General features: G+C 37.4%; 1 protein-coding gene across 2 annotated transcripts; it reads left to right on the top strand.

The window, feature by feature from the left end:
* The first annotated feature begins 778 nt into the window (after positions 1-778).
* On the top strand, positions 779-22,592 carry ING3 (inhibitor of growth family member 3). 2 transcript variants are annotated; one of them, XM_010975588.3, is made up of 12 exons: positions 779-941; positions 1,197-1,268; positions 4,028-4,128; positions 5,301-5,366; positions 11,691-11,787; positions 13,562-13,633; positions 14,467-14,586; positions 14,844-15,001; positions 15,613-15,806; positions 17,130-17,322; positions 18,546-18,584; positions 20,112-22,592. In XM_010975588.3, exons 1-12 carry the CDS (start codon positions 914-916, stop codon positions 20,226-20,228), a joined length of 1,257 nt encoding a protein of 418 aa, XP_010973890.2. In that variant the 5' UTR covers positions 779-913; the 3' UTR covers positions 20,229-22,592. The 2 variants fall into 2 exon arrangements, 1 of the variants encoding a protein (XP_010973890.2); XR_004137903.2 differs by lacking the exons at positions 11,691-11,787; positions 14,844-15,001; positions 15,613-15,806; ... (1 more) ...; positions 18,546-18,584; positions 20,112-22,592 and having other exon boundaries at positions 788-941.
* The last annotated feature ends 627 nt before the right edge of the window (positions 22,593-23,219 follow it).

The raw sequence follows: 23,219 nt of genomic DNA, 5'->3' as shown, positions 1-23,219 counted from the left end.
ACAGGCTATTTACTCAATGAAACCTAGTTTTGCTAAAAGAGCTCATTAGATAGTAAGGCTTCATCCGTTATTTCTGGCTGCTCACTTTTTTTTCCTTCCGGATACAGGTATACAGATAGATCAATTACATTACAATGACGACGAGATGCACCGCAAAATAAAATGTCTAAGAGGTTATGAGAACTATTCGTGCATTTCTATATGGGAAATACATATTTACCCCATATTCTGAGTATAAACTATTTTAGTTACATGGCAGCCAACCAGACGTCCCATTTATATTTTTAGGATTGGATACTGAGAAACAAATTCCAGCGATGAGTTCTGTTCCAGACAATCGCCAATTGCCCGAACTTTGCTGACTATTCTAGCGTTAGAACCTTTGCCGTTAGCCTGGCACTACTTGAAATCCATGACTCACAAACGCCGGACCGTGGAATCACAGCAGCAAGGAACAGGTGAAAAGTTGTTCCTAGTTGTATTCTGCAGAGGCATACAACTCCCGTCATCCCCCGTGCAAAAATCAACAAATAAACAGCGGCACCGCATTTCGGATTCTGCTGGGGACGGCTCGCAGCGGCGCCTGGTTTTCGTAGTTTCCACGTGGAGGACTGCCCGGCGTGTCCATTCTCGCCCGGAAGGGCCGAAACTACACTTCCCACAAAGGCGCGGGGGCCGGCTCCGGCCGGCGCACGTCATTGCCTCAGCCAGCCAATGACCGCTCCGGGCGGCGGTGAGGCAAGCGCCGTCAGGCGCCAAAGTGGTTTTTTTTTTTCTTTTTTTTTTTTTTCCGCCGAAGCCGAGCGGGTGCTGCTAGCGGAGGCGCCATATTGGAAGGGACAAAACTCCGGCGACAGCGAGTGACACAAATAAACCCCTGGACCCCCTTGCTCCCCCAGCTCTAAGGGCCGCGATGTTGTACCTAGAAGACTATCTGGAAAGTGAGTGGGCGGCGCTGGCGGGCCCGTCCGGGGGACCTGCGGGCGGGCGAGAGCGGGAGTGGACGGGCAGGCGGGATGGCGGGAGGGAGGGGGAGGCGGGGGATGTTTCTTTCTCACGGTAACTGGCAGCCTCGCTGTGGGCTGCCGGCTCCCTGGACCCCCCCGACGCACGCACGCACGCACACACGCACGCAACGACGTAGCGCGTACTTTCGTTGTTGGCCCCGCCCCTCTGACGGACTCTCCCTTTGACAGTGATTGAGCAGCTTCCAATGGACCTGCGGGACCGCTTCACGGAGATGCGCGAGATGGACCTGCAGGTGCAGAGTAAGTGCAAGGGCACGTTTGCCCTTGTCCGCTGCGCGCGTTCAGTGCCAGGCTCACTTGCCATCGACGCCAGCGCCTCTGCTATTTGACTCTCCTCCAGCTCGCTCGCTAGTATATAAGGAGTTGTCGAAAAGAACCGGCAGTGCCGAATCTTGCCTCTTCTGTATCCCACGCTACTTTTCTCCAGGCTTTTTTTTTTTTTTTTTTTTAACAAGAGAAGGTGGCATTAGAGCACGTGTGTTCCTTTCTCGAATTTGAGACTTGCAATAAAAGTTTCAACACCTTCATTGAGAATGTAGATATACGTTTTAGTGCACGTTGGCATAAACGTTCCCAAGATTTTGACTTGAGACTTTATATATAGAACATAGATTTCAGCATTTAATGTTTTTGTTAGAGTTAATTGTGGTCAAAATTCAAGAGCGGAAAACACGTAGAAGCACAGGTTATATATAGTTCTTGAGAGACCCTGGTGAACTTGGAATGTCACATTTTGAGAAGTTACACATTATAGGATACATTCTCAATTGTCAACAGCATGATAGTTTCTCAACATGAAAAGGAAATAAGATTTTACTATAAAGCTTTTTGTCTGCTGTAACAAAAATTTTGACTTTTCTTCTTTTAGTTGTAACTTGGTAGTCAGGAGACTTTTCCCCAAAAATAACATTGTTCTTTCACAGAGCAGTATTTAGTTTAAGTGATCTTTTTTTTTTTTTCCTGTGAAGTTTTTTTAAAGAGTTTATGATTCAGAGAGGGTAAAAAATAAATACCTTTGGAGATAACGAGATAAATACAGCAAAATCACACTTGAAAGCAAGAAGACAGTGCTGAGTACCAAACGTATGTCCATCATACTCACACACCTTTTCCCTTTGTGAAATGAATATAATGTAGCTTTTCCAACTGTCTTGTTGAGATACTATATTAAAACTTAAGAATGTGAAATGATACATAATTAAAATGTGTAATCAAGTGTACCTTGATGACTGTGTATCACTCCTTTTGTTTGGAGAAATGTTAAGTACTCCTTAATTGCTTAAAAAATATTAATGGCTGGCCCTCATGGGGTATATCTGCTTGATCCCATGTATCTCACCTATGTTCAGACTATACATAGAATGTTTTTTGTGCTGACAGGTTTTCTTCTTATTAAAGTAGGGGTGAGGGGAAGATGTGGGTTTTGGGGTGTGTTGGGGGAAAGGAGTATCATGGAAAGAGATCAGAGAACAGAACATTCCAGACTGTGGAAGTCTTCAGGTAGCTAAGAACCTGTCTTTTTTCCCCTCTCTGGCTTCTTTGTCCCAGCACCACCACACATACTTCCATACCCATTGTTCATGAATATTATTTTTTCAGCCTCTTGTTAGTTTCATGTGGCACATAATACAAGATGATACATCATGGAAATCACCTTCTTCTGTTCAGTGGATTGTCGTGTGGCAGTGTCAGTTGTGTGTTTCTCCAGCTTGCTCACAAAATTCATTTTAACTTTAATGTGCTTGAAACACTAACGATTCGCTGAAGTAGTGTTTTCTATGGGATTAAGCATAGATTTTGTTGTCAGATAGATCTGAGTTCATTTTAGGGCTTTACTAACATACTCAGTGGTCTTGACCGCATTGCCATTTCTGGGGGATTTTTATTGTTTGTAAAATGAGAATGATCTTGAGGATTAAAAATAATACAGATGAATTAGAACGTATAGTACCTCATACAAAGTGGGCATTCAATGAAGGGTAGCTGTTACTTTTTTCTTTTTTTTTTTTTTTTTTTGCCTTTTTTTTGGGGGGGGGGAGTAATTAGGTTTATTTATTTGTTTTTAATTGAGATACTGGGGATTGAACCCAAGACCTCATGCATGCTAAGGCATGCGTTCTACCACTGAGCTATACCCTCCCCGGGTAGGTGTTACTTTGTACTTTTTCATTGTCATTGCACATTTTAGGTTCTCTAGCAACTTGGATTTTATATAAATTAGAGGGTTTTTTAAACTTGCATTTTTTATAGTAATTAGAATTGTCTAAAGTTAATAGGTATTATAGATTAATAAAAGAGACCTCTTTATCAAATAAGTTAGGGTGCTGCTATGCACTGAAAATCTCCAAAACAATATAGTAAAAAGGTTTTCCTCAACTTATAGAGGACCAAAATCCTTTTCATTTATTTTTCCTTTTTTTAGCAGATGTGGAATGAAATTACTGTTCGTTATGAATTCACTTCAGGAAAAACTTATCCAGAACAAATAATATTGTGCATTAAGTGAATAAATGATTGTACCTACCACTTTCAGTCATGTTAGATGGTGGGGTGCTTAATACTATATAGAGAGAGGTTACAATCTTTTTATCATATTTTATTATTTAAAGAAATGTAAGGATTATCTCATGCTTTCAGTAAGAAACTGTGTTTTGGCACATTTGGCTCATTTAATACCATTAGCTTTTGACCTCAAGGTTGTACTATTCAAAGACTGTGGTATAGAATCTCTCTACATTGTTGACTAGTTTGACTATCAGAAAAAGTTTTGAACTAAACAATAAAAATAAATTGCCAATAGGGAAAATTGTAACTTTTTTTTTTTTTACTAAGGTAATTAAAGCATCATATATTTACGTTATTAGAACATGACAGATTTAAGTTACAGACCAAGTGAAGGAGTGTATGTGGTCAGATATTTTTTTTCTTTCCCCACATCAAAGCATGTATATTCAGTATATGAGTTTGATCATCTATGGAATGTTTTTATTCTGTCCTAGACGCAATGGATCAACTTGAACAGAGAGTCAGTGAATTCTTCATGAATGCAAAGAAAAATAAACCAGAGTGGAGAGAAGAGCAAATGGCCTCCATCAAAAAGGTATGTTCAACACTCTGGATGATTTATCAGTAAATTTTGGGACCCGTTGAGAGAGAGATTTAAAAATTAGTTTTCAGGATATCAAAATGAGGGAATGTTATCAATGGCTCTTTAGAATTTAAACATGATTTATAAAATTAAAAATGATTTATTACATTTTAGAGCTTCAGGTGTAGGCATTTTTAATCATTGAAGCATTTTGGTAATTTAGAAAATGATTTCAATAATTAGTGACTTAGAGAATTATACGAATTAAAAAAAACATTTTTTCTTTTAATTTGTTTCATTCTGTTACAGGTAATTAAAGTTGCCTTGTCTTTAGAGATATGCTGTCTTCCAGTTTTGGCCACAAATTGGGGTGAAAATTAGCAGTCTTGAAGCATATTATATATATTGCTAGGTACCTAGGTTGGTGAAAGCACAAAAGAACAGATTCCTAAGAGTTGAAAGGATCCTTAAAAAGTCTTTTTTGTTTAAAACTCTAAATTTATATGTCTGTTGGTCCTAGAAATAAAGAATTTTTTGAGTTTTTGTTAGTTTTGTGGTACTTAGAGCTCTCTTCCAGATTAGAATGGGTACCAGATGTTCCCTCAAGGTTTTCTTTAAAGGTATGATTTAGTTTCTCTGGGGATACATTGGAAGAACCACTTAGAAGGCCAGAGTTTGGTCCTGACTTTGCCATTTGTGTATGTGACATGAGACCTTTAATATGACTGAGCAGTAAAGCTCCCTTACCCCGAACCGTTATAGGAGCAACTGTTCAAGGATCGACTGAGAAAGAAATTTGCAAACTATACATTTAATATCCTGTGGAGGGGATATTATTACTGTTAGGAGCAAAAATTTCAGAATCTATAATAGAATTAGTCCTGACTTAGAGGATACCTGGAGGCCCAGGTGTGTCCCAAAGTCATTCATTATCCCTTTATCCTATTAGGTTTTTGGTGTAGCACAGCTTGGGTGTACCCTGAAAAGTCTAAAACTCCATGGAAATTCATAGGACTTTTTAAAAAACACAATTTTCTTTATACTGAGGAGAAATCTAAGGGGTAAGTTGAGTCGTATGACTGACAGTAATAACGAGGTGTGATGATGAAAATGCAGTTATATGTTCTGGATGCACATATTTTTAAACTATTAATTTGTTCTTGAAACACAATGTTTTTATTCAGGATTACTATAAAGCTTTGGAAGATGCAGATGAGAAGGTACAGTTGGCAAACCAGATATATGACTTGGTAAGTAAGATTAATTTGTCTTCACCAAGAAGACAGATAAATGTAGTATTTCTCAAATTGGTATAATTATGGTGCTTTTTTTTTTTTTTTAAATAAAGCATCTTCTCCCAAAATATTTTAGGAAATACTCATTTCTGATTTGCCTTGAAGCAAGTTAAAGCTGAAGACAGTGCTCACTTTTGATTAACTTTAGCATATGGATTCATATCTTATTTTGTAGTCTTGTCTGGATACAATTTTATTGCTGAACAAGTACATGTTAATGTGAATGTTATTGCTGAACAAGGTGCAGGTAGAAGGTGCACACCACATGTGGTGCACATTGTGAATGCTCTGCCTAAACTAGGAAACATTTGTCATGCAAAGCCATAGAAAATGCGTAATCATTTTTACATAGCGAAAATATTTTAATGGCTCTTTTGTTCATGCAGTTATTCTAAAGACAGTTTCATAAAAGATACTGCCTAAAGGAAGGTAGAGTGGGCTGTAGCTTAATTTACTGGGGAGATGAAACCCTAAAGAAGTTCTTAATTGTTTTGGTCTTCAGTTAGGTCTGTAAACATAGAAAAAGGCATTTGTGTTTGAATCCACAATTTGTTTAGGAGCATTCTTGCTCATACGTAATCACTATGTGCCAGTCTTTATTTAGAAACTACCTGCTTTTTAAATCATGTAGCTCTTTGGTTGTAATCTTTTGTTTATATCTTATTTTACTACTTTCTACTCCTTAATTAAAAGTACTTCATGCATTTAGAAAAATATATATATAGCATAATGTATGCTTTCTGAACAAGTGTGTGTGTGTGTGTGTGTGTGTGGTTTATAAACCACACTGCTCATCCACTCTGCTTGGTGTAATGGCGCTTTCCGTGGGTGCAGCGGAGGAGTGAAATGCTGCAAGTGCTCCGTCCTCAGGGTGTCTGTAAACTGTTCGGGAAGACATGCCCGTGGAGTCAAGTGAATAGCCTGTATAGAAACATGTTAACAGATAGAGGTTCATACAGTTGGGTATTAAGGGGAATCTGGTAAAAGACTGAACTCAGTCAGGGAGTTGCTGTTGATTCCTTAGAGGGGATGAGGTGAGTTTTGTACAGAATTTATTCAGAGGCTCAGGCGCCTGGATTTGATGTTGTGCTGAGGGGAGAGCATTTCGCTCAGAGGTAATGAATGGACACAGACAGAAAATTAAAATTAGTAAATTCTTTGAGAGGAATAGATTATTTAGACTAGAGATTGAAGCCAATGAATAAATGTAATGCAGTGTAACAAATGTAATAAAAAGCAAGTGCCCATAATGGATCTTTGCAGATGTGAGTTCAGCTACTTCAGTGACAGCAGGACTTTGGAAGTTATTTAGTCTTGGAACCTGTTTCCTTATGTATAAAATAACAGTGTTAATTTGCAACTTATAGGAGAGAGAGAGAGATACAGAGACAGATACAGATGTATCTGTGTACATGTATCTATCACTTTATGTCTTATCTGTATCTACATGCACACACACACACACACAATGCTCGTAGCTTGGCAGGCAGTAGGCTCTCACTCCTTTAAAGACTCAATCTCATTTCTCTGACTGAAATTTTCTACTTTCCTGAAGCCACTGCTTCCCTTTCAGCTCTGCCAGGTTAAACCTATTTTTTTTTTTCCTTTGTTGCCCATTGTTTATTTCTAAGACTATCTTTTGTCTTTTCTTTGCTCTTTCCTATCTCCATCCCTTCTCTTCCCTCCCCTTTTCTTTTTGTTACATTTCCTCGCTCTGTGCATCCCTTCCTTCCTTTTTAAATACTCCATTGCTGTTCCAGGAGACCATGATATCCTTAATATAAAATCTATTCTTTTTTGAGACTTAATTTATTACCCTCCCCATTTTGTGGCCTTTCTCAGTCTCCTTGGGTACCACTCAGAATGGTTGCTGTTCCTCAGTGCTCACTGTTAACCTACGCTGTTTCTTACTCTCTCCAGTGGCTCTCCCGTGGAGGTACCTCTTCTCATCTATGGCCCCAGCTCCAGAGGCTGATGAGACCAGGTTCCACATGGTGAAGAACTGCTCTGTCAAATGCCAGATTTTAAGATGCAGCAATTGAGTATATAATCGTGTTTGACTTTGCCCCTCAGTGTTTTATATGTCATGGTATCTCATTATATTATTTTTCATTGAAATATTTTATTTACTTTTAAAATCAGGGTAAAAATTTTATTCCTGGGACCAGCACTGTACTGATTATGACTACATCAGTTCCTAAGGTGAAAAATTAGGTGGCATAAATATTCACAAATGAAGAAATTTGTGGACTTAGGAGTTTATTGAAACAAGTCAACACTTTATTTAAGTAGATTTAGTGAAATTTGAATAACAAACAAACGAAAAAATCTATCCTGTTAAAATAATTCCCTTCCAGAATTCTGACACTCATAGTCATTAAACACTTACTTGTGTTCCTCAGCCAGATGTCACTGTCATAGGCCATGTTAGGCTACAAGACCTAATAAAGTTGATTTAGATATACTCTGATACAGTTTGAGCTTTTAGTTAATGCTTGAATGATTTTAGCCGTTTCTTGCAGTGCTCAATACCCTTGAACTTGCTGCTTTGTTATATCCTGGCTTATTCCTGATATGATTATATTTCAGGCCCACATTTTACCTATGACTTTGAGAATTCTTCATCTCATTCTCTAATTAAGGAGTAGATTATGTGAGTTTGACCTTTGGATTTGTCTCCTATCCTTATTGCCTTTTAGGCGAATGATTAGATGTACTTTATGTGCTAAGGCTATAAGTATTTGATTTACCCTAAAGATGGATCAAATTTTCATCTAGTTTAAATATAATTCAAGATGTGAAGAATCATTTTCATGACTTACCAGAGATGTAATTTGCCATCATGTTTCCTTTTTCTTCCCCAGTTTACCCTCCTTATTCACTATTACCAGATCTTTTCACGAGTATAAATTTGTCTTTTATTGCCACAGTGAATTTCTACTGAGGACCTTATAGCCTGAGTGCTCATTCTGAAAGGGCGAGCTTGACATCTAAACTTTAGAATTTGACAGTGTTAGAAGCCATAAAATCGTGGAAGAACTTTTAAAAACCTGTATTTAGTTCAGTTTGAGTCCATCAAGTGACACATTTTAAAATTTGAATATTGGAAAACTAGAAGAGACAAAAGAGAAAAAATAAAGGATTACAACTCCATGTAAAAATAATTAAAGGGTGAGGCTTTTTTGTTTGTTTCACGTAAAGGGGCCAAGTGTGAAGTAAATGTTTTTCTGATTATGAATATGTGAACAAGTAATGTTGACAGAATTTTGTCTCTGAAAAGGTCAGAAAAAAGAAACTAGATATAAATTTAAAGAAGTTATGATTTGGGTTTGTAGAATAGGATTTGGGGTTGTAGAAAAAAGGCACTTTTGTGGTGAGCATTTGTTGACATTAAGGGGGGAACAAATCAATAATTAGACTCTGTGGTCAGCCTTGTGTTAGCCATCTATGGTTAATAGGAACCTCTCAGTTGAAGCAGTGCCCTCCTTATGACTATAAATCAGTCGTACAGTCTTACAGGGTCAGGTGTGTGTGGAGGGGTGGGAAACTTAGCTTCTTGCCTGGCCTGATCTCTGTGGGGCCACGATGGTGATCAGCTGGAACAGGTGCTTTGCACGTTCAGAATCACGTAGGAAGAGGGGATGCACTTAATAATAGGTTCAGCCACGTTCAGTTCAGTTCTTGCTACGGCTGTTTGGTACTCAGTATCCTGGTGATTTATAGCTTAAATTAAATCTTGTGGTCAGTTTCCTTTCCAACTTGTAATTTGATTTAGTACAGCAATGGTGAATCAAAGAAAAATAATTCTTATTGCCTGATAATTGCTTATAACATTAATCAGTTCATAATCTTTTTTTACCTATTAGGAAGTGGAAATAGTTGGAAACTGTCTTACAAAACTGCCCACCACACTGTGTGGTTAAGGCTCTTCTGTCTTCATTTTAATTATGAATTTGGTTTTTAGAGTTATGAATTCTTTGGGTCCCATTGCTTTTTCTGAGCTATCTAACATTGAAAATTCCATCATTTCCCTATTTTCAGGTATAATTAACCTTATCAGTTTTATCTTTAAGGTAATCCTTAAATGCCAGGTGGAGGAGTGAGTTAGCAGGTGTGTGTGGTTTCTTCATCTCACCCCAACTGCACCCTCCCACGGAGATTCTAACACCCTTCCTCTCTGCACTGTCTGTACCTGTGACAGTCCACTCCTTACTCCACTTCCCTTTTCTCTGACAATCCTGTTTGTAGTCCCGTCTCTATGTTTTCTTTAATTATTACTCCTTTCCATCTATTTGAAGACAATCTATTCTTCACTATCTTAACTCATTCATAACTCCTTAGTGTCTACGACAGCCTAATGTTATATTTTTTTCTTTATGTGCTACTTCTGACCCTTTTTCATTGTTTTTTTTTTAATTTGTTACATCTAGGAGATATTTATTTATTTACTTATATCTTTATTATGTTAAAAATCTGATATCAATCTTGACTTGTCAGCTAAATTTTAATTCCTATAGAAGGCAGGGGTTGTCTCTCATTCTTTAGCTGTTCTCTGCGTACCCAGCGCCAAGCACATAATAGGAACTCAGTATTTAGTAGTAGTATAATTGTAGGTGAGAAAGGTGATGGAGTATTTTTCACTGCATTAAATGGACTTGGAATTTAAATATGAGCATTTTTTCTGATTTCCCTTGAGATTAAATTTTGACATTGTAAGAGCTTTGTTGAATAACTGAGGTCTGTGTTCACACTTTTTATTGAAAGGGAGGTTCCATTAAAGGATGCTCAATTACCTGCAGGTTCTTTGAATAGGATCAAGGGTCTATAATATGCCACCCTATAGAATTTTAAATATTGTAGTTACAACTTCTACCAAGTTCTGAAAGACAACTTGTGTGTGAAGGTGGGAAAATCGGGCTTTAAATTATTGAAAAGTCACAAACCAACACCCCACTGATTGCTAATATATAAAATACGAATAATAAGGTAATATTTATTTTCAATTTTATTTATATTTGAGTTAAAAAGTTGGCTCTTGCATACAGAAGTTCAGAGGGCAATGTTAGGTATAAAGAGTGAAGCACAATTTATTACAAATAGATCAGAGTTAAGGCTTGTTTCTGTGATGCATTAGCTATTGAATTCGGGCCTGTTGCGTATCCCTTCTGAGCTTTAGTTTCTTCACTTAAGAAAGGGAGATAGTAATAGCTATCTCAAAAGATCAGGGCAAGGACTAGAGGCATAGACCATCTGATGCACCAAGCACGTTACCTGGCATCTAACACCCACAAATCGTCTTTTGCTTCTCTTCGACCCTACTCCCCTCCCCTCATTTTAGATACACATTATTTAATTGAAAGTCTTATTTAAAATTGTTGCCTTCTGTTGTATCATTGACATTTTGATATTTGTAAGAAAGTTACTCTTAATTATAACAGTGATTGAGGGAAAATGGAGTTTGAAAAAACTTGTCAGTAATATGACATGAGTATTTTTCCAGACTTTGTGTTTACTAGTTTTACTTAAAAGTTACAAATTGGAAAAAGTATTGAAAAAATTTAATATTCAGCGTAAAAAATATGTTAAGACTTGTTGCTAGTTTGAGGTGTCATACAGTTTTCTGAAATGAGTCCAAAGATCTCTAGGTGAATGAGAAACTACAATTTTGCCACCTTAACCAAGGGCAATAGTATTACAGTAAAACCATTTTAACCAGATTCTTTGTAGAATGTAGTTTTCTGGCTAAAAACCCCTTTTGTTTCAACCCTTTACATAAATATTTACAAGTATAATGGTCCACTTCCTGGTCTTAGAAAAATGTACGTATAGAATATAGGAGCCTCTTTGTCTGTAGACTGAGGATCTTTCATGCCTCAGTCTACGTAATAGTTACTCTGGGCTGGCAGTGCGAGTGGCCTTGTGACAAGCAAGAGAGGTCAGGCTGAACGTGACCCCAGGGCTCCTATATAAAGTCACCAGCTCTGCAGCGCCGCCCGGCCCCCATCCCTGATGTCAGTTTCGCTTTACTTTTCGTATCCTCCTCCTTCCAGTTTCTAACAAAGTGCGATTCTGGTTTCTTAAAACTTAAAATTTATTCAAGGAGATGTGGGAGATTGTTTAGGTCTTATAGATTAAAGACCTGCGGTGGAGGTTAACTGACTTGTTCGAGAACACAAAGCAGATTAATGAAACGAAATGAAGATTTAGGTTTCCTCATAAAACTGACACTTTAATAGTGTCCCAAATTGTGGTGGTTATCTTTGATCTTCTTTGAAACAGGTAGATCGACACTTGAGAAAGCTGGATCAGGAACTGGCTAAGTTTAAAATGGAGCTGGAAGCTGATAATGCTGGAATTACAGAAATTTTAGAGAGGCGTAAGTAAAATTTACAGTTTTCCATCAATGTTGGACAGTACATGCGCACATCATTGAGGAGACGCTCAATTGTGGCAACTGGGCGGGATAGCTTGGTCCCTAGCAGTTGGACTGTTTGGGTCATGGATCCTTGGAGAGATCAGATAGTGTATGATCCACTCACTCTTTATGAAAATAAAGTATCAAGTCATTCCATTTCTAATATATATATATGTGCTAGTAAGCTGAGTGTTAAGCACAAAGATTCAAAGAAATATAACCATGTAGAAACAGGTTAGCCATCTGTCATTAGATGTTTTGATTTTGCCCTGCCTGCTTACTGCACTTAAGCATTGAGGAAGGTTTTTATTTTTACTTCTTAAGAGCTACGTTAAAGCTTTTCCTCAACTGTTTACTAAGAAAGATATTAATGAGTTCTACAATACTTCCTCTTTTCTCAATGAAGTCTTTCCTAACTTTCTATCAGCAGAGGCCATTTTAGTACTTATTTGCAAGGCTTGATTTGATCTCCTGCTAAAATTTACCCTTATCACTTCTGGGGTTTAACTCAGGAGACTTCTCCAAAATGGAGACAAGAGTTCTGTTTCTTTAACTTAGCCTCTCCTCCAGCCTAAATAGGTAACGTCTGTAAAAGCAGATAGTGCGGTGCTAAGCCCAGAGTAGGCACTCACTAAATATTAGTTGAATCAGGACAGTATTATGACTGATCTCTACTCAAATTTAATTAAGGGTTCAAGCATTTCTTTTCTTGGTGCATTTCAACAGCAAGAACATGTACCTATTTCTACACACAGATGAAAGGTTTCTTTACAGCATTAGGTTATGTATCTCTGTTTATGTACTCACCAGAAGTCAACTAGAGAAGCAGCCAGACACGAATCCATCTTGGTACCCATAGTTGCACTTTTGTATTGAAGAAATAGAGCCATCACTTCAGATGATCATCTAACTTACTTGTGATACTTTTATTCCAAGGGAGCCCTATCTGAGGATAAGTGTTTTGAGACAAAATTAATATTTTATTTTAGTTTTTTGAAATGCCAATAGTAGCTTAGCTGTGAGTAATAATTCATGCCTATTCAGTACTGCAGGAAGGTTAATGAAGCATCCTCTGTAAGGACACAGACATATGAAACTAAATCATATCGATAAAAAACTGCTCCACCCTGTGCCCTGCCATAATTTCATCTCAAGGGATCAAAATATACCCAGGAAATTTCTTTAACAGTTTTCCAAAGCTTGGCAGTAGAGCTTCTGTGCATCACTTTTCACAAGCAAAATCCCTAACTTCTTTTAGGAAGTCTCTGCTATCTCATGTCATTTTAATGATCAAAGAATTTTCTTTCAACTAATACTGTCCCATCGCCTAACACTTGAGGATCTCCCATTAAGAGGTCTTCAACTCAGTAACGCTAGGTTGAGTTTTTCAGATCTTATCAGTAATGGAGTTATAATACTCATTTGTCCACTTATGTGGTACCAAAGGTCATGAATTCCCTAACTAGACGTTAGCATGCTTGAGCCATTTTGTACTCAAGGTAAATATCGAAAAATGAATTCGTTATTGTTGAGAAAGAGGATGAGACTGGCTCAGGGTGAAATTGGCAGTGGACCCTCTAATGTGTTTGGCTAAAATGACACCGGCATAGGCATCAGGGCTTGCCAGTCCTCTGCTGGGTGAGGGGATGCCGTGCCTCTAGTTGACTGATGTGTGAAATTCTGTGGTGGCACCTCATGGTGGTGTACCTCTATGCTCTCTTTTTTTATTTTTTAGGATCTCTGGAATTAGATACCCCTTCACAGCCAGTGAACAATCACCACGCTCACTCACATACTCCAGTGGAAAGTAAGTTGGATTTAGGGCAGCTAAAATTTTAAAGACAATTAAAAATTCATTACATTATGAATTCTCTTTCATTAGCTCTATACAACCGATTGAGAAACAGATATCCTCCCTTTTCTTTATTTTGTAAGGTGTATCTCTTCATTGCCATCACAGGCAGATTTGTCTTCTTCATTTGGGAACAGCGTATTTGATTTGGGAGCAGGGAGTCTGTTTTCCCTGGAATTCACAGAAGAAGGATGTTTGGTACTAACAGCAGCATATACTCACTCCATACAGACACCAGGGAGTTCTCCCCAGGGAGTGTTACAAATCAGCCAGACAGTGAACTGTTTGCTGTGGTCTCTGTGTCTCTGTCATCCTTGCTGCTCCAGTGCCTCGCCTACTGCGTGGCACGTGATAGAAGTCTCAAATGGTCCACGAGTTAGTGAGTGGATGACTGTTTGTCAGAACCTGGCTGGCTAGATGCCTCCTGTATTGGTCCTTTTTTTGACAAATCAGTTTGATATGAAAAAAAGGTTGATGGAAAACTATCCCAAGTTGTAGATAATGTTTTGAAAACGAAATTCCCTTCATATTCTATGTGAAACCCCAGTGCATCGTGGGTTATCTTCAGTTCTCTGCTACTGAAGTGTTTTTAAAGGTCTGAACAGTCTGCTCTTAATAAGACATGTGACACAGAGAGTTCTATTTGTCCTGTCTTCTAAGAAAATATGATGCTCTCTATTCCATGAGAAACTCAGATCATAACTGCATCAGTTTATAACCAGGTGAAAGTATTATGCCCTGTTCATTGTTCTCTAAAATCTAAAAACACGTGAATTCTTTACATTCAGAAAGGAAATACAATCCAACTTCTCATCATACGACAACAGATCACATACCTGAAAAGAAGTTTAAATCTGAAGCTCTTTTGTCTACCTTAACATCAGATGCTTCTAAGGAGAATACACTAGGTAAGTTTATTATCTTAACTCGAATTGTTTTCTTCTTTTGTTTGTATTAAAATGAGGGGAAATGAAAGCATTTAAGATTAATTATAAAGACTTTTTACCTGGTTAAAGTCTACGTAGGAAGAAAGAAAAAGAGGAGAAAATATGACTTGGAAATTTTAAATTTACTGATTGTATCTGTGCTGGAAAATAACACATTTTAAGTTCACTAACATTATGTTCTCGCCAACTGATTTTATTTCTTCTTTAATGCTACACAGGTTGTCGAAATAATAATTCCACGGCCTCTTCCAACAGTGCTTACAGTGTGAATTCCTCGCAGCCTCTGGCGTCCTATAACATTGGCTCGTTGGCTTCAGGAACCGGCGCGGGGGCAATTACCATGGCGGCGGCTCAGGCCGTCCAGGCCACAGCTCAGGTAAAAAAGGGAGGGGGTTGGAAACAGAACGGTAAATTCTGTCTGAGTCCTTGGCAAACCCTAATAGAAACAACTAGATGTGAACAGAAAGAGTTTTCTTGCAGGGTATAGTTTCTTTTTTAAATCATATTTTTATGATATCTGACATTTTGTTCCATGAAACGAATATGCAGAAATTGCCTGACCGATAATGAAAATCAAAAATAGGTTCGGTTCCCACAGCCGCGTGCAGGTCCCTTCTCGCAGGGGTGGCTCGTGAGGCTCGTGTTCTTGACTGTCAGCCGCAGCTCCTGCTGGGACAACTCTTCACCATTTCTGCCAGGCCCGGGGCTCACTCTCTCACCTCAGAACTTAAGTTGCCTTGAGGTTGTTCACTTCTGTACTGTTTGTCTGTGTCCCAAATTAAGTTACCCATCCTGTAGTGACTTCCTGACTGGGTGAAAACTGATCTGAAGTCTTTACATAAAATAGCTTAAATTACAATGATGAAAATAATGCCTTGAACAAAAATAATATTGGCTAAACCAAAATACTGCTGTAACTAGTAAGACTTGAAAAAGAAAATCTACGTATTTATATTTATTAACATGATCAATGAATGCCTTTTTAAGATGAAAGAGGGACGACGAACATCCAGCTTAAAAGCCAGTTACGAAGCGTTTAAGAACAACGACTTTCAGCTGGGAAAGGAGTTCTCCATGCCCAGGGAGGCAGCGGGCTACTCGTCGTCTTCAGCTCTCATGACCACACTAACCCAGAACGCCAGTTCATCTGCAGCCGACTCCCGGAGCGGGAGAAAGAGCAAGTAAGTTTGATCCTCACAGCGGCCTGTACCTTTACTAAGTGTGCATCTGCCTGGCGTCCAGCCAGGCTTCCATATGCTGAACCACGGCAGCGTGCGTACCATGGGTCAGGATGAACCTGGGGGGGTGGGAAGACGTGGTATTTCCTTCACACTGACATCCTTTGAAAGGGATAAAGTCTTTAAAAAGTGTTGAGACCAATTTTTCTAGAGTCTTAAATTGGGTTTGTTATAAAATGACTTCTGTTTACTTTCCTTTGTTGATTAAGATAAACCATCTTATGAAATTTTTCCGCTGACAGACCCTTATTTTGTCATGTGTTTCCTGGAAATTTTTTAAATAAGATTCTTCATTTTGATTAAGAGCAAGTTGTCTTAATTCTTGGTATTATGTCCTAAAAGTTGAAATTATGAAAATATCCCTGGATTTTGTGTATGATATTCTTAGGATGATTATAAGAACTTCACATTTGAAAACTTAACGGCTTTTGGCAGCTTTACCCAAAGTACCTGCATTTGCTAGGTATTCATACATAATGACAGTTTAAATGCTAGGCCGAATGAATTCATCACCTAATAATTGTATCATAGTTTATTTTTTGAATGTGTTGTATTTTCTGTAAGTGAATGTTGTATTTTCTGTGTTCCTGTATTTTCTGTGAGTAAATCTCTAAAAGAATGATCAATGTAGAATTACCCCAAAAGTGCTAGGTATCTTAAAAATTCATTTAGTGACCCAAATTTATTGTAACTGCTGATGATAAATTTTTGTATTTTTAAGATTCATTAGCATACAGATAATTGTAAATTACTTGTGAATTTTAACACTGTTTGTTTCCTGTCCTACACAGGTAAGTATTCACATGTCAGTTGATGGTCATGACCATTTTCATCAAATGTTTGTGTATATTTGTATTTTAGATTTTGATAAAGAGTATTCAGTTTGCTTAAAAATACAAAGACTTATGTGTAAGGTAGCTATGACTAGTACTAATTCTTTAAAGTATTGCCTACAATTTAAATCAATGGTAAGTAGTAACTGATTAAAAATGTATTTTAAAAACTTTAAAATATTTTGAAAGAATTTCCTTTGAATACTTTTATTCTCCAGAAAACAAAAAATTCAAACAAAAATAAACCATTATGAAAAATAGTGCTCTTTGTCACTATAAACAATTGTGCTTGTAAATCCACTTATCAATTACTTTCACTTAGTGTTGAATGTTAATTTATACATTTGATGTCATTTCATTGCATACAACAAATTTAGTTTTTATCAGGTAACTTCTGGATGCTGAGCAAATAAAACTGACACTGTTTTTTCAGAAACAACAACAAATCTTCAAGCCAGCAATCCTCCTCCTCCTCCTCCTCTTCTTCCTTATCATCCTGTTCTTCATCATCAACTGTTGTACAAGAAATTTCTCAACAAACAACAGTAGTACCAGAATCTGATTCAAACAGTCAGGTTGACTGGACTTACGACCCAAATGAACCACGATACTGCATTTGTAATCAGGTAAAAGTCTGACGTATGGCTCTAAAAGCATAATCTGAATAAATTAGAAAAAAAGAGGTATTTCATTTTTTTTTAGCATTTTTTACTCCAGTTAAAATACCTTTGCTTTTTAAATATATTTTCTCCTATTTCTTATAAAAATGACGTGTTTATTGTAAATACAGGGAGTACAAAGAAACACGTGTGAGTCGTCCATAATCTCAGCCCTCAGATATAACCTATACGAAACATTTCGATCTACTGCTACCGTAGACGCCGCGTGGACGCTGTCTTAGCCTGCTCAGGCTGCCATGGCAAAATACGACTAACTGGGTAGCTTAAGCAGCAGAAATATGTTTTCTCACAGTTTTGGAGACTGGATAGTCCAAGATTAAGGTGCTGACCAATTGTGTTTCTGGTGAGGGTTCTCTTCCTGGCTTAGAGATGGCCACCTTCTTGCTGAGTCCTTACACCAGAGCGCTCTGGTGTCCCTTCCTCTCACTATAAGGGTAACCAGCCCAGTTAGGGCTCCACCCTCGTGGCCTCGTTTAACCTTATCACCTCCTCACAGGCCCTGTCTCCAAGTGCAGTCACACTGTGGGTTAGGACTTTAGCACATGACTTCTGGGGAGGGGCGCATTCAGTTCATAACATGTGCACTTGACAGTGGGAGTCATGGTATTCTTTTATGTCACTGGCTTTTTTTGGTAAATCTTGGACACTGAACATGATCTTTCTATAAGAAGTTGTGCTATAAAGTGCTGGTGATGAACAGCAAAAAGAAAAATGAGAAAGGACATATAATAAATAGATAATAAATTTAGAGGTTTCAGTGAAATGGACTGTTGAATGCAAAAGTTTAAATGACCTAACATGACCCAAGAAAGAATTAAGAGCTGAAGTATGTAAATAACCAAGAAAGAAACTTAAAATCTTTACAAAAGGAACCACTTACAAAGTTGATTCCTTCGTTGAGCTGGTTTACAGAGCAAGTTCTTGTAGACTTTCAGAGAGCACGTAATTTCTGTGTGCCCCTCACATAATGCTTCTGTCCCCCTCAAAAAAATCTTTCAGAAAAAAATTATAAATTATAAAAAAAAAAACTATATACCCTGTTTTCTTAATGCAATTGTATATTCAGTGTATTTCCCTCTAGTTTCTTAACAGTGTTGTAAATAATTAATTTAGATTTAGGTGCTGGTTATATACTCATATTAAGAATATTTATTTTTTTTTTAAACTAGGTATCCTATGGTGAGATGGTGGGCTGTGATAACCAAGATGTAAGTATTACATTTTTTCATTTAGGAATGACAGATATTGTAGTTTATTATTACTTGAATTTATATATTTTTTCTGTGTCTCTCAGTCTCAGAAAACAGGTTTGCAGATGTGTTCATTACGTTATATTAATGCTAGAGCATTCCTCCCCCAAGTAGGATAGGTTCCCTTAATGTGTTCACTATTTTAACTTTTTTAAAGCTGATTTTATGGTTTTATGTGCAGATTATATTTCTCAAAAAGTGTTACTTGTATGAAAATTAGAAGCAGCCCCCCCCCTCCCGTTTTACCAAAGACTGCTGTGTTAGCTGGACTCCCGTTCACTTCTCCCAGTGGAGAACTGGAGCTTTGGGACAATGCACTGCTTCAGGAAGCACGGCGTTGGGGTGAAGGCTCCAACGTGCGTTGTTTTCCTCCCATTAGTGTAGTGTTTCCTACTGCACTGTGCAGGTGTCAGCTGATAAGAGCCACTTCTGATATATAAAATAAAGACGGTCTGAAAGAAAAGAATTCCTATTTCTTTTCTGTGAAGCTTACTTTGGGTTAGAGCTGTGTTAATTGAATGCTGCGAATATTTTTGTCCAGTGATTTCCGCTGCCTTCTTCCTGTCACACACTCAGCCCTCTTGTCCATCTCTTCCCCTGGAGGGGTAACAGAACCCGGGGCTCTAAAGTACTCATCAGTAATGTCAGGGTCCTAAGGTTAATAATAAAGATTTATATTTTTAAAACAATCTGGAGATTGAGCAGGGTTGGCTCATGAAGATGTGTTACTTTCCTGACCTGCCGGGTCCCAGCCACACGTTCACGTGGAGGAGGAGTCTCCTTCCGCCTCCCTCTTTAGAACCACTTTTTGGGGCTGTTTGTGATTGTGGCTGAACAGTAGCACCTAACCCTTTCAAGAAGACCACTGTAAACTGTCCTCTGGGGCAGTTGGTGAAAATGATGAATGAGATTTCTGTGAAACCCCCTCTCTCTGATCCCTCTCATTCCCAGTGGTGCTCCTCTAAGCGCTAAGGTTTGCTGTGGGATATATTGCACAGTGGGATTCTTTTTTCTACATACCTAGGAATAGATACACCCAGAAAGGGGACTCAGGGCGTCCCTTCATGTCTCATTATTCTGGCTATTCTACTAGCCTATTCTGCTTTATGAGGGAACAAATAAGGCTGAATATTAAATAAAGTCTTTAAAACACATGTATCTTCTATATAAGAGACCCATCTCACTTCTTGTCCTTATGAATAAGAGTCAAGGTACGCTCCAGCTTAATGAAAATTAGTGAATTTGTGTAAGATTGTGAGAGTAGATTACATGAACATCAGAGTTAACAAAGATACATAATTTTCTGTGCCTCCATTTCCTCATCTCTGAAACTTGGCAGTTGGACTAAATGATCTATAAACCAGCTTCTAGGTCTCAAAGTTCTATTTCCACGAATCGAATTATTAATATTCAGTCTGCGGGGCATATTTTAATATACTTCCTAATTTTTACTAAAAACTATTTCTCTGCGTTTTCGCTTTCAAGTGCCCCATAGAATGGTTCCATTATGGATGTGTTGGATTGACAGAAGCACCAAAAGGAAAATGGTACTGTCCACAGTGCACTGCTGCGATGAAGAGGAGAGGCAGTCGGCACAAATAAGGGTGGTCGCTCCCTTTGAGGAAATAAAAAACTTCAACATTTTATATAGGACTTTAAAAAAGACGAAAAGAAAAAGAAGAAACAATGCATTTCCGGGCAACCACTTAAAGGATTTACATAGACAATCCTATAAGATCTTGAACTTGAATTTTATGGGTTGTGTTTTAATAATGTAAGTAAATTATTTATGCACTCCTGGTGTGCTCTGAATATTATTCCAGTTAGCCTTGGATTATTTCAGTGGCCAACATATGCAGACATTTGTACTCCTCAACCATTTTCTCAAAGTAATGGGCATTCTATAATTTAGACTTCAAGGAATTCCAACGATGAAGATTTTAAGGAAAGTATTTTATATTCAAACAGGTATGTACTGCTGCATGTACTGTACTCCAGAGCTGTTATGTAACACTGTATATAAATGGTTGCAAAAAAAAAAAAAAGTCAGTGCTTCTAAAAAGAATATAAGATAATGGTTTTTTAAATACCTTTATAATAAGCTTTGTTTCTTTGTGAAACTAAATTCAGCGGGCTGAAGGAAATGGTTCATGTGACAAAGTGGGCTGGTGTCCTCTAGAGTACCTGGGTACATAAACAGAAACTCCTGTAGGTCAAAACTAATTTGTGCCATTAGTCTTTATATGTTTCTGCATCCAGATAGAGTGCAGTTCATTGGGGGGAGGGAGGGCCGAAGGGGAAAGGGTGTTAAAGTGATACATTTTTATACCAAATGTGTTTATTTTTTTGTGCAAGTAATCCTTAAAATTGGAATTGTATTAGGTGTTAAAATAAAGTTTTTAAAAAATTACCTGTATTTATACTTTACACACTTAATAATGAACATTTCTTAATTCCAATTAACTTCCAATTTTCATAATCTAAAAAGGACAAGAGGCCCAGGACACAGAATGCTGCGTAATCTGATATTTCTTTAGTAATGCTTGGAATTTGTGATATAAAAATAGGGAAAGACATTTTTTAATGTAAATTTGAAATGCAGATGTATTTTTCTAGAACATCTCCCTGGCTTTTCCTTCAGTCTAAGGGATGTGAAAGAAGCCTAATTATGGCAGATAAAATGAAAATAATGGTTGTAGTCGTTCTGACTTGAGGCAGCTTAAGTATAAGACCCCCAGGATTGGACCTTAAAATTCAGTTCTATTTTTTGATTCTACCACATGTTGGTATGACAGTTAATTCGCATTTTGATTCACTCTGGGCTTTATTAAACCAGAGTGATGCTGGCTTCAGAATGTCTGTAAAGCACTCCTAAGGTTTTAGTGTATAGGTGCTATTTAAATTATAAATTTTGCCTAGTGGAGGTTTTATTTAAGGTATAATATCGAGTCTGGTCGGTAGAAAAATCCTTAAAACTTTAGAAATACTTATTACATTATATTTCTTTTATATTGAAACTTACTGGGTCCATGAGATTTCTGCTTTAATCAAAGCCACTTATGAGCCTCTTAGAACTTAGAAAACTAAAATCTATGCAATGCTACCAAAAGGGTATGGATTAGATAGGTGATCTCAAAGGTCTCTCCTTCCATCTTCGCGATTCCACACTTCTGAGCTGCTGCAGTCTGATTTTATAACAGGACAGCCCGTCAAACTAAATTAGGTTCATTCGTGGGTACTCATGATTTCATGATACTCAGTGTTTTCATGGAGATTTTATAAATCTTTAAAAAGTAATATATAATGTAGTATTCAGTTAGCTTATTAGCATGTTGCCTGGAGATGCGCAGCGATATTGCTTAATTGTCTAATTACATATAAGGACTTCTCCAAACTCATTTGTTTTATAGGAATTGGTCAAAGGAAAAAGCCTTATGTACAGCCTTACTTCAAAGAGAAAGTTCCTTGTCAGAGTCAGGAACATCCCTATTTCCAGCTGCTACAGCCCCTTTCGGTGTGTGAATTCCACTGCTTAGCACATCACTCAGAAAAACATTTTGACAAATTTTAAGCTCAAACATTTGACTATTTTATGAAACGTGTAAAGAAGTAAACCAACATTTTGTGCAATTACTTAGTAATGGGCAGATCTGTTAATATCAGAGACCTATATAATAATGGGCCAAACGTGGAACTACCTCATTGGGGGAAAAAAATAGATGTGGCCAACTATTAATATTCTTTGTGACATTTACATCAAGGGATATTTTGGGTATTATAATATACACATTCAAAATCTTTGTTGTACAAAACTCGTGTGACAATTGGTGGCGCAAAAAAATCCGAATGTGGGTTCACAGTTTATAGGTGGTGAAAATTGAGGCCTTACTGCTATGGAGTGTATATTAAAATGTTCATGGTAACACATTTGAAGCAATAAATGGCTTAATTAAATGCCTAAATGAAGCTGAGTGTTTGATAAACATACAATCATTCTTTTTTAAGGGCAGTTCATTTTTTTTTTTTTGCTCTTTTCTCCTTTAAAGCAAATTCCACATATTTTAGATTTTTTAACCATTTTTGTTTTATGCAATGTTAGTGCCCTTTGTCCTTAAATCTCAGAAATATTCTTCTTGATCTTACTAATTCGTTAATTTAGTCTTAAAAGAATAAACATCTAGTATAGTTGGGTTGTAAGGGGTAAAATTCTCTTTGTGTAAACATTGCAGTGTTTTCCTTTAACTCACATTTTTTAAAAAGAAATCTTTCAACAGGTGGATTTTAAGAGAAAAAAATATCCTCAAGAAAGTTTATTTTTATAATTCTACAAACATGAAGCACCTAGATGTTAAGAATACATGGATAAAGATATTTGTGTATGTATGTATGTGGTGTGTGTGTTTGTGTGTGTGTGGTGCGTGCTGGTGTGGGGAGCAGGAAGGACAGACACGTTAACAAGCAATTGCTGTATTTTGATGTGTTACAATAGATGGATGCACAGAGTATTCTAGGAACACTGGGAAGCTTAACATAGAAATATCATTTGAACTGATTCCTAAAGATAAATGAAGTAGGGAAAGTTTTCCTGGCAGT

This window comes from Camelus dromedarius, chromosome 7 (genome assembly GCF_036321535.1).
Source record: "Camelus dromedarius isolate mCamDro1 chromosome 7, mCamDro1.pat, whole genome shotgun sequence".
In the NCBI taxonomy this organism is placed as follows: Eukaryota; Metazoa; Chordata; class Mammalia; order Artiodactyla; family Camelidae; genus Camelus; species Camelus dromedarius.
The sequence above is the reverse complement of the archived record's forward strand: the minus strand, read 5'-3'. Positions and strand labels throughout refer to the sequence as shown.

Coding starts and splice junctions, on each gene's coding strand:
- ING3 (XM_010975588.3), top strand. CDS start 914: ATGTTGTACCTAGAAGACTATCTGGAAA. Junction 11,788..13,561: donor TACAGAAATTTTAGAGAGGC/GTAAGTAAAATT, acceptor TTTATTTTTTAG/GATCTCTGGAATTAGATACC. Junction 17,323..18,545: donor GATACTGCATTTGTAATCAG/GTAAAAGTCTGA, acceptor TTTTTAAACTAG/GTATCCTATGGTGAGATGGT.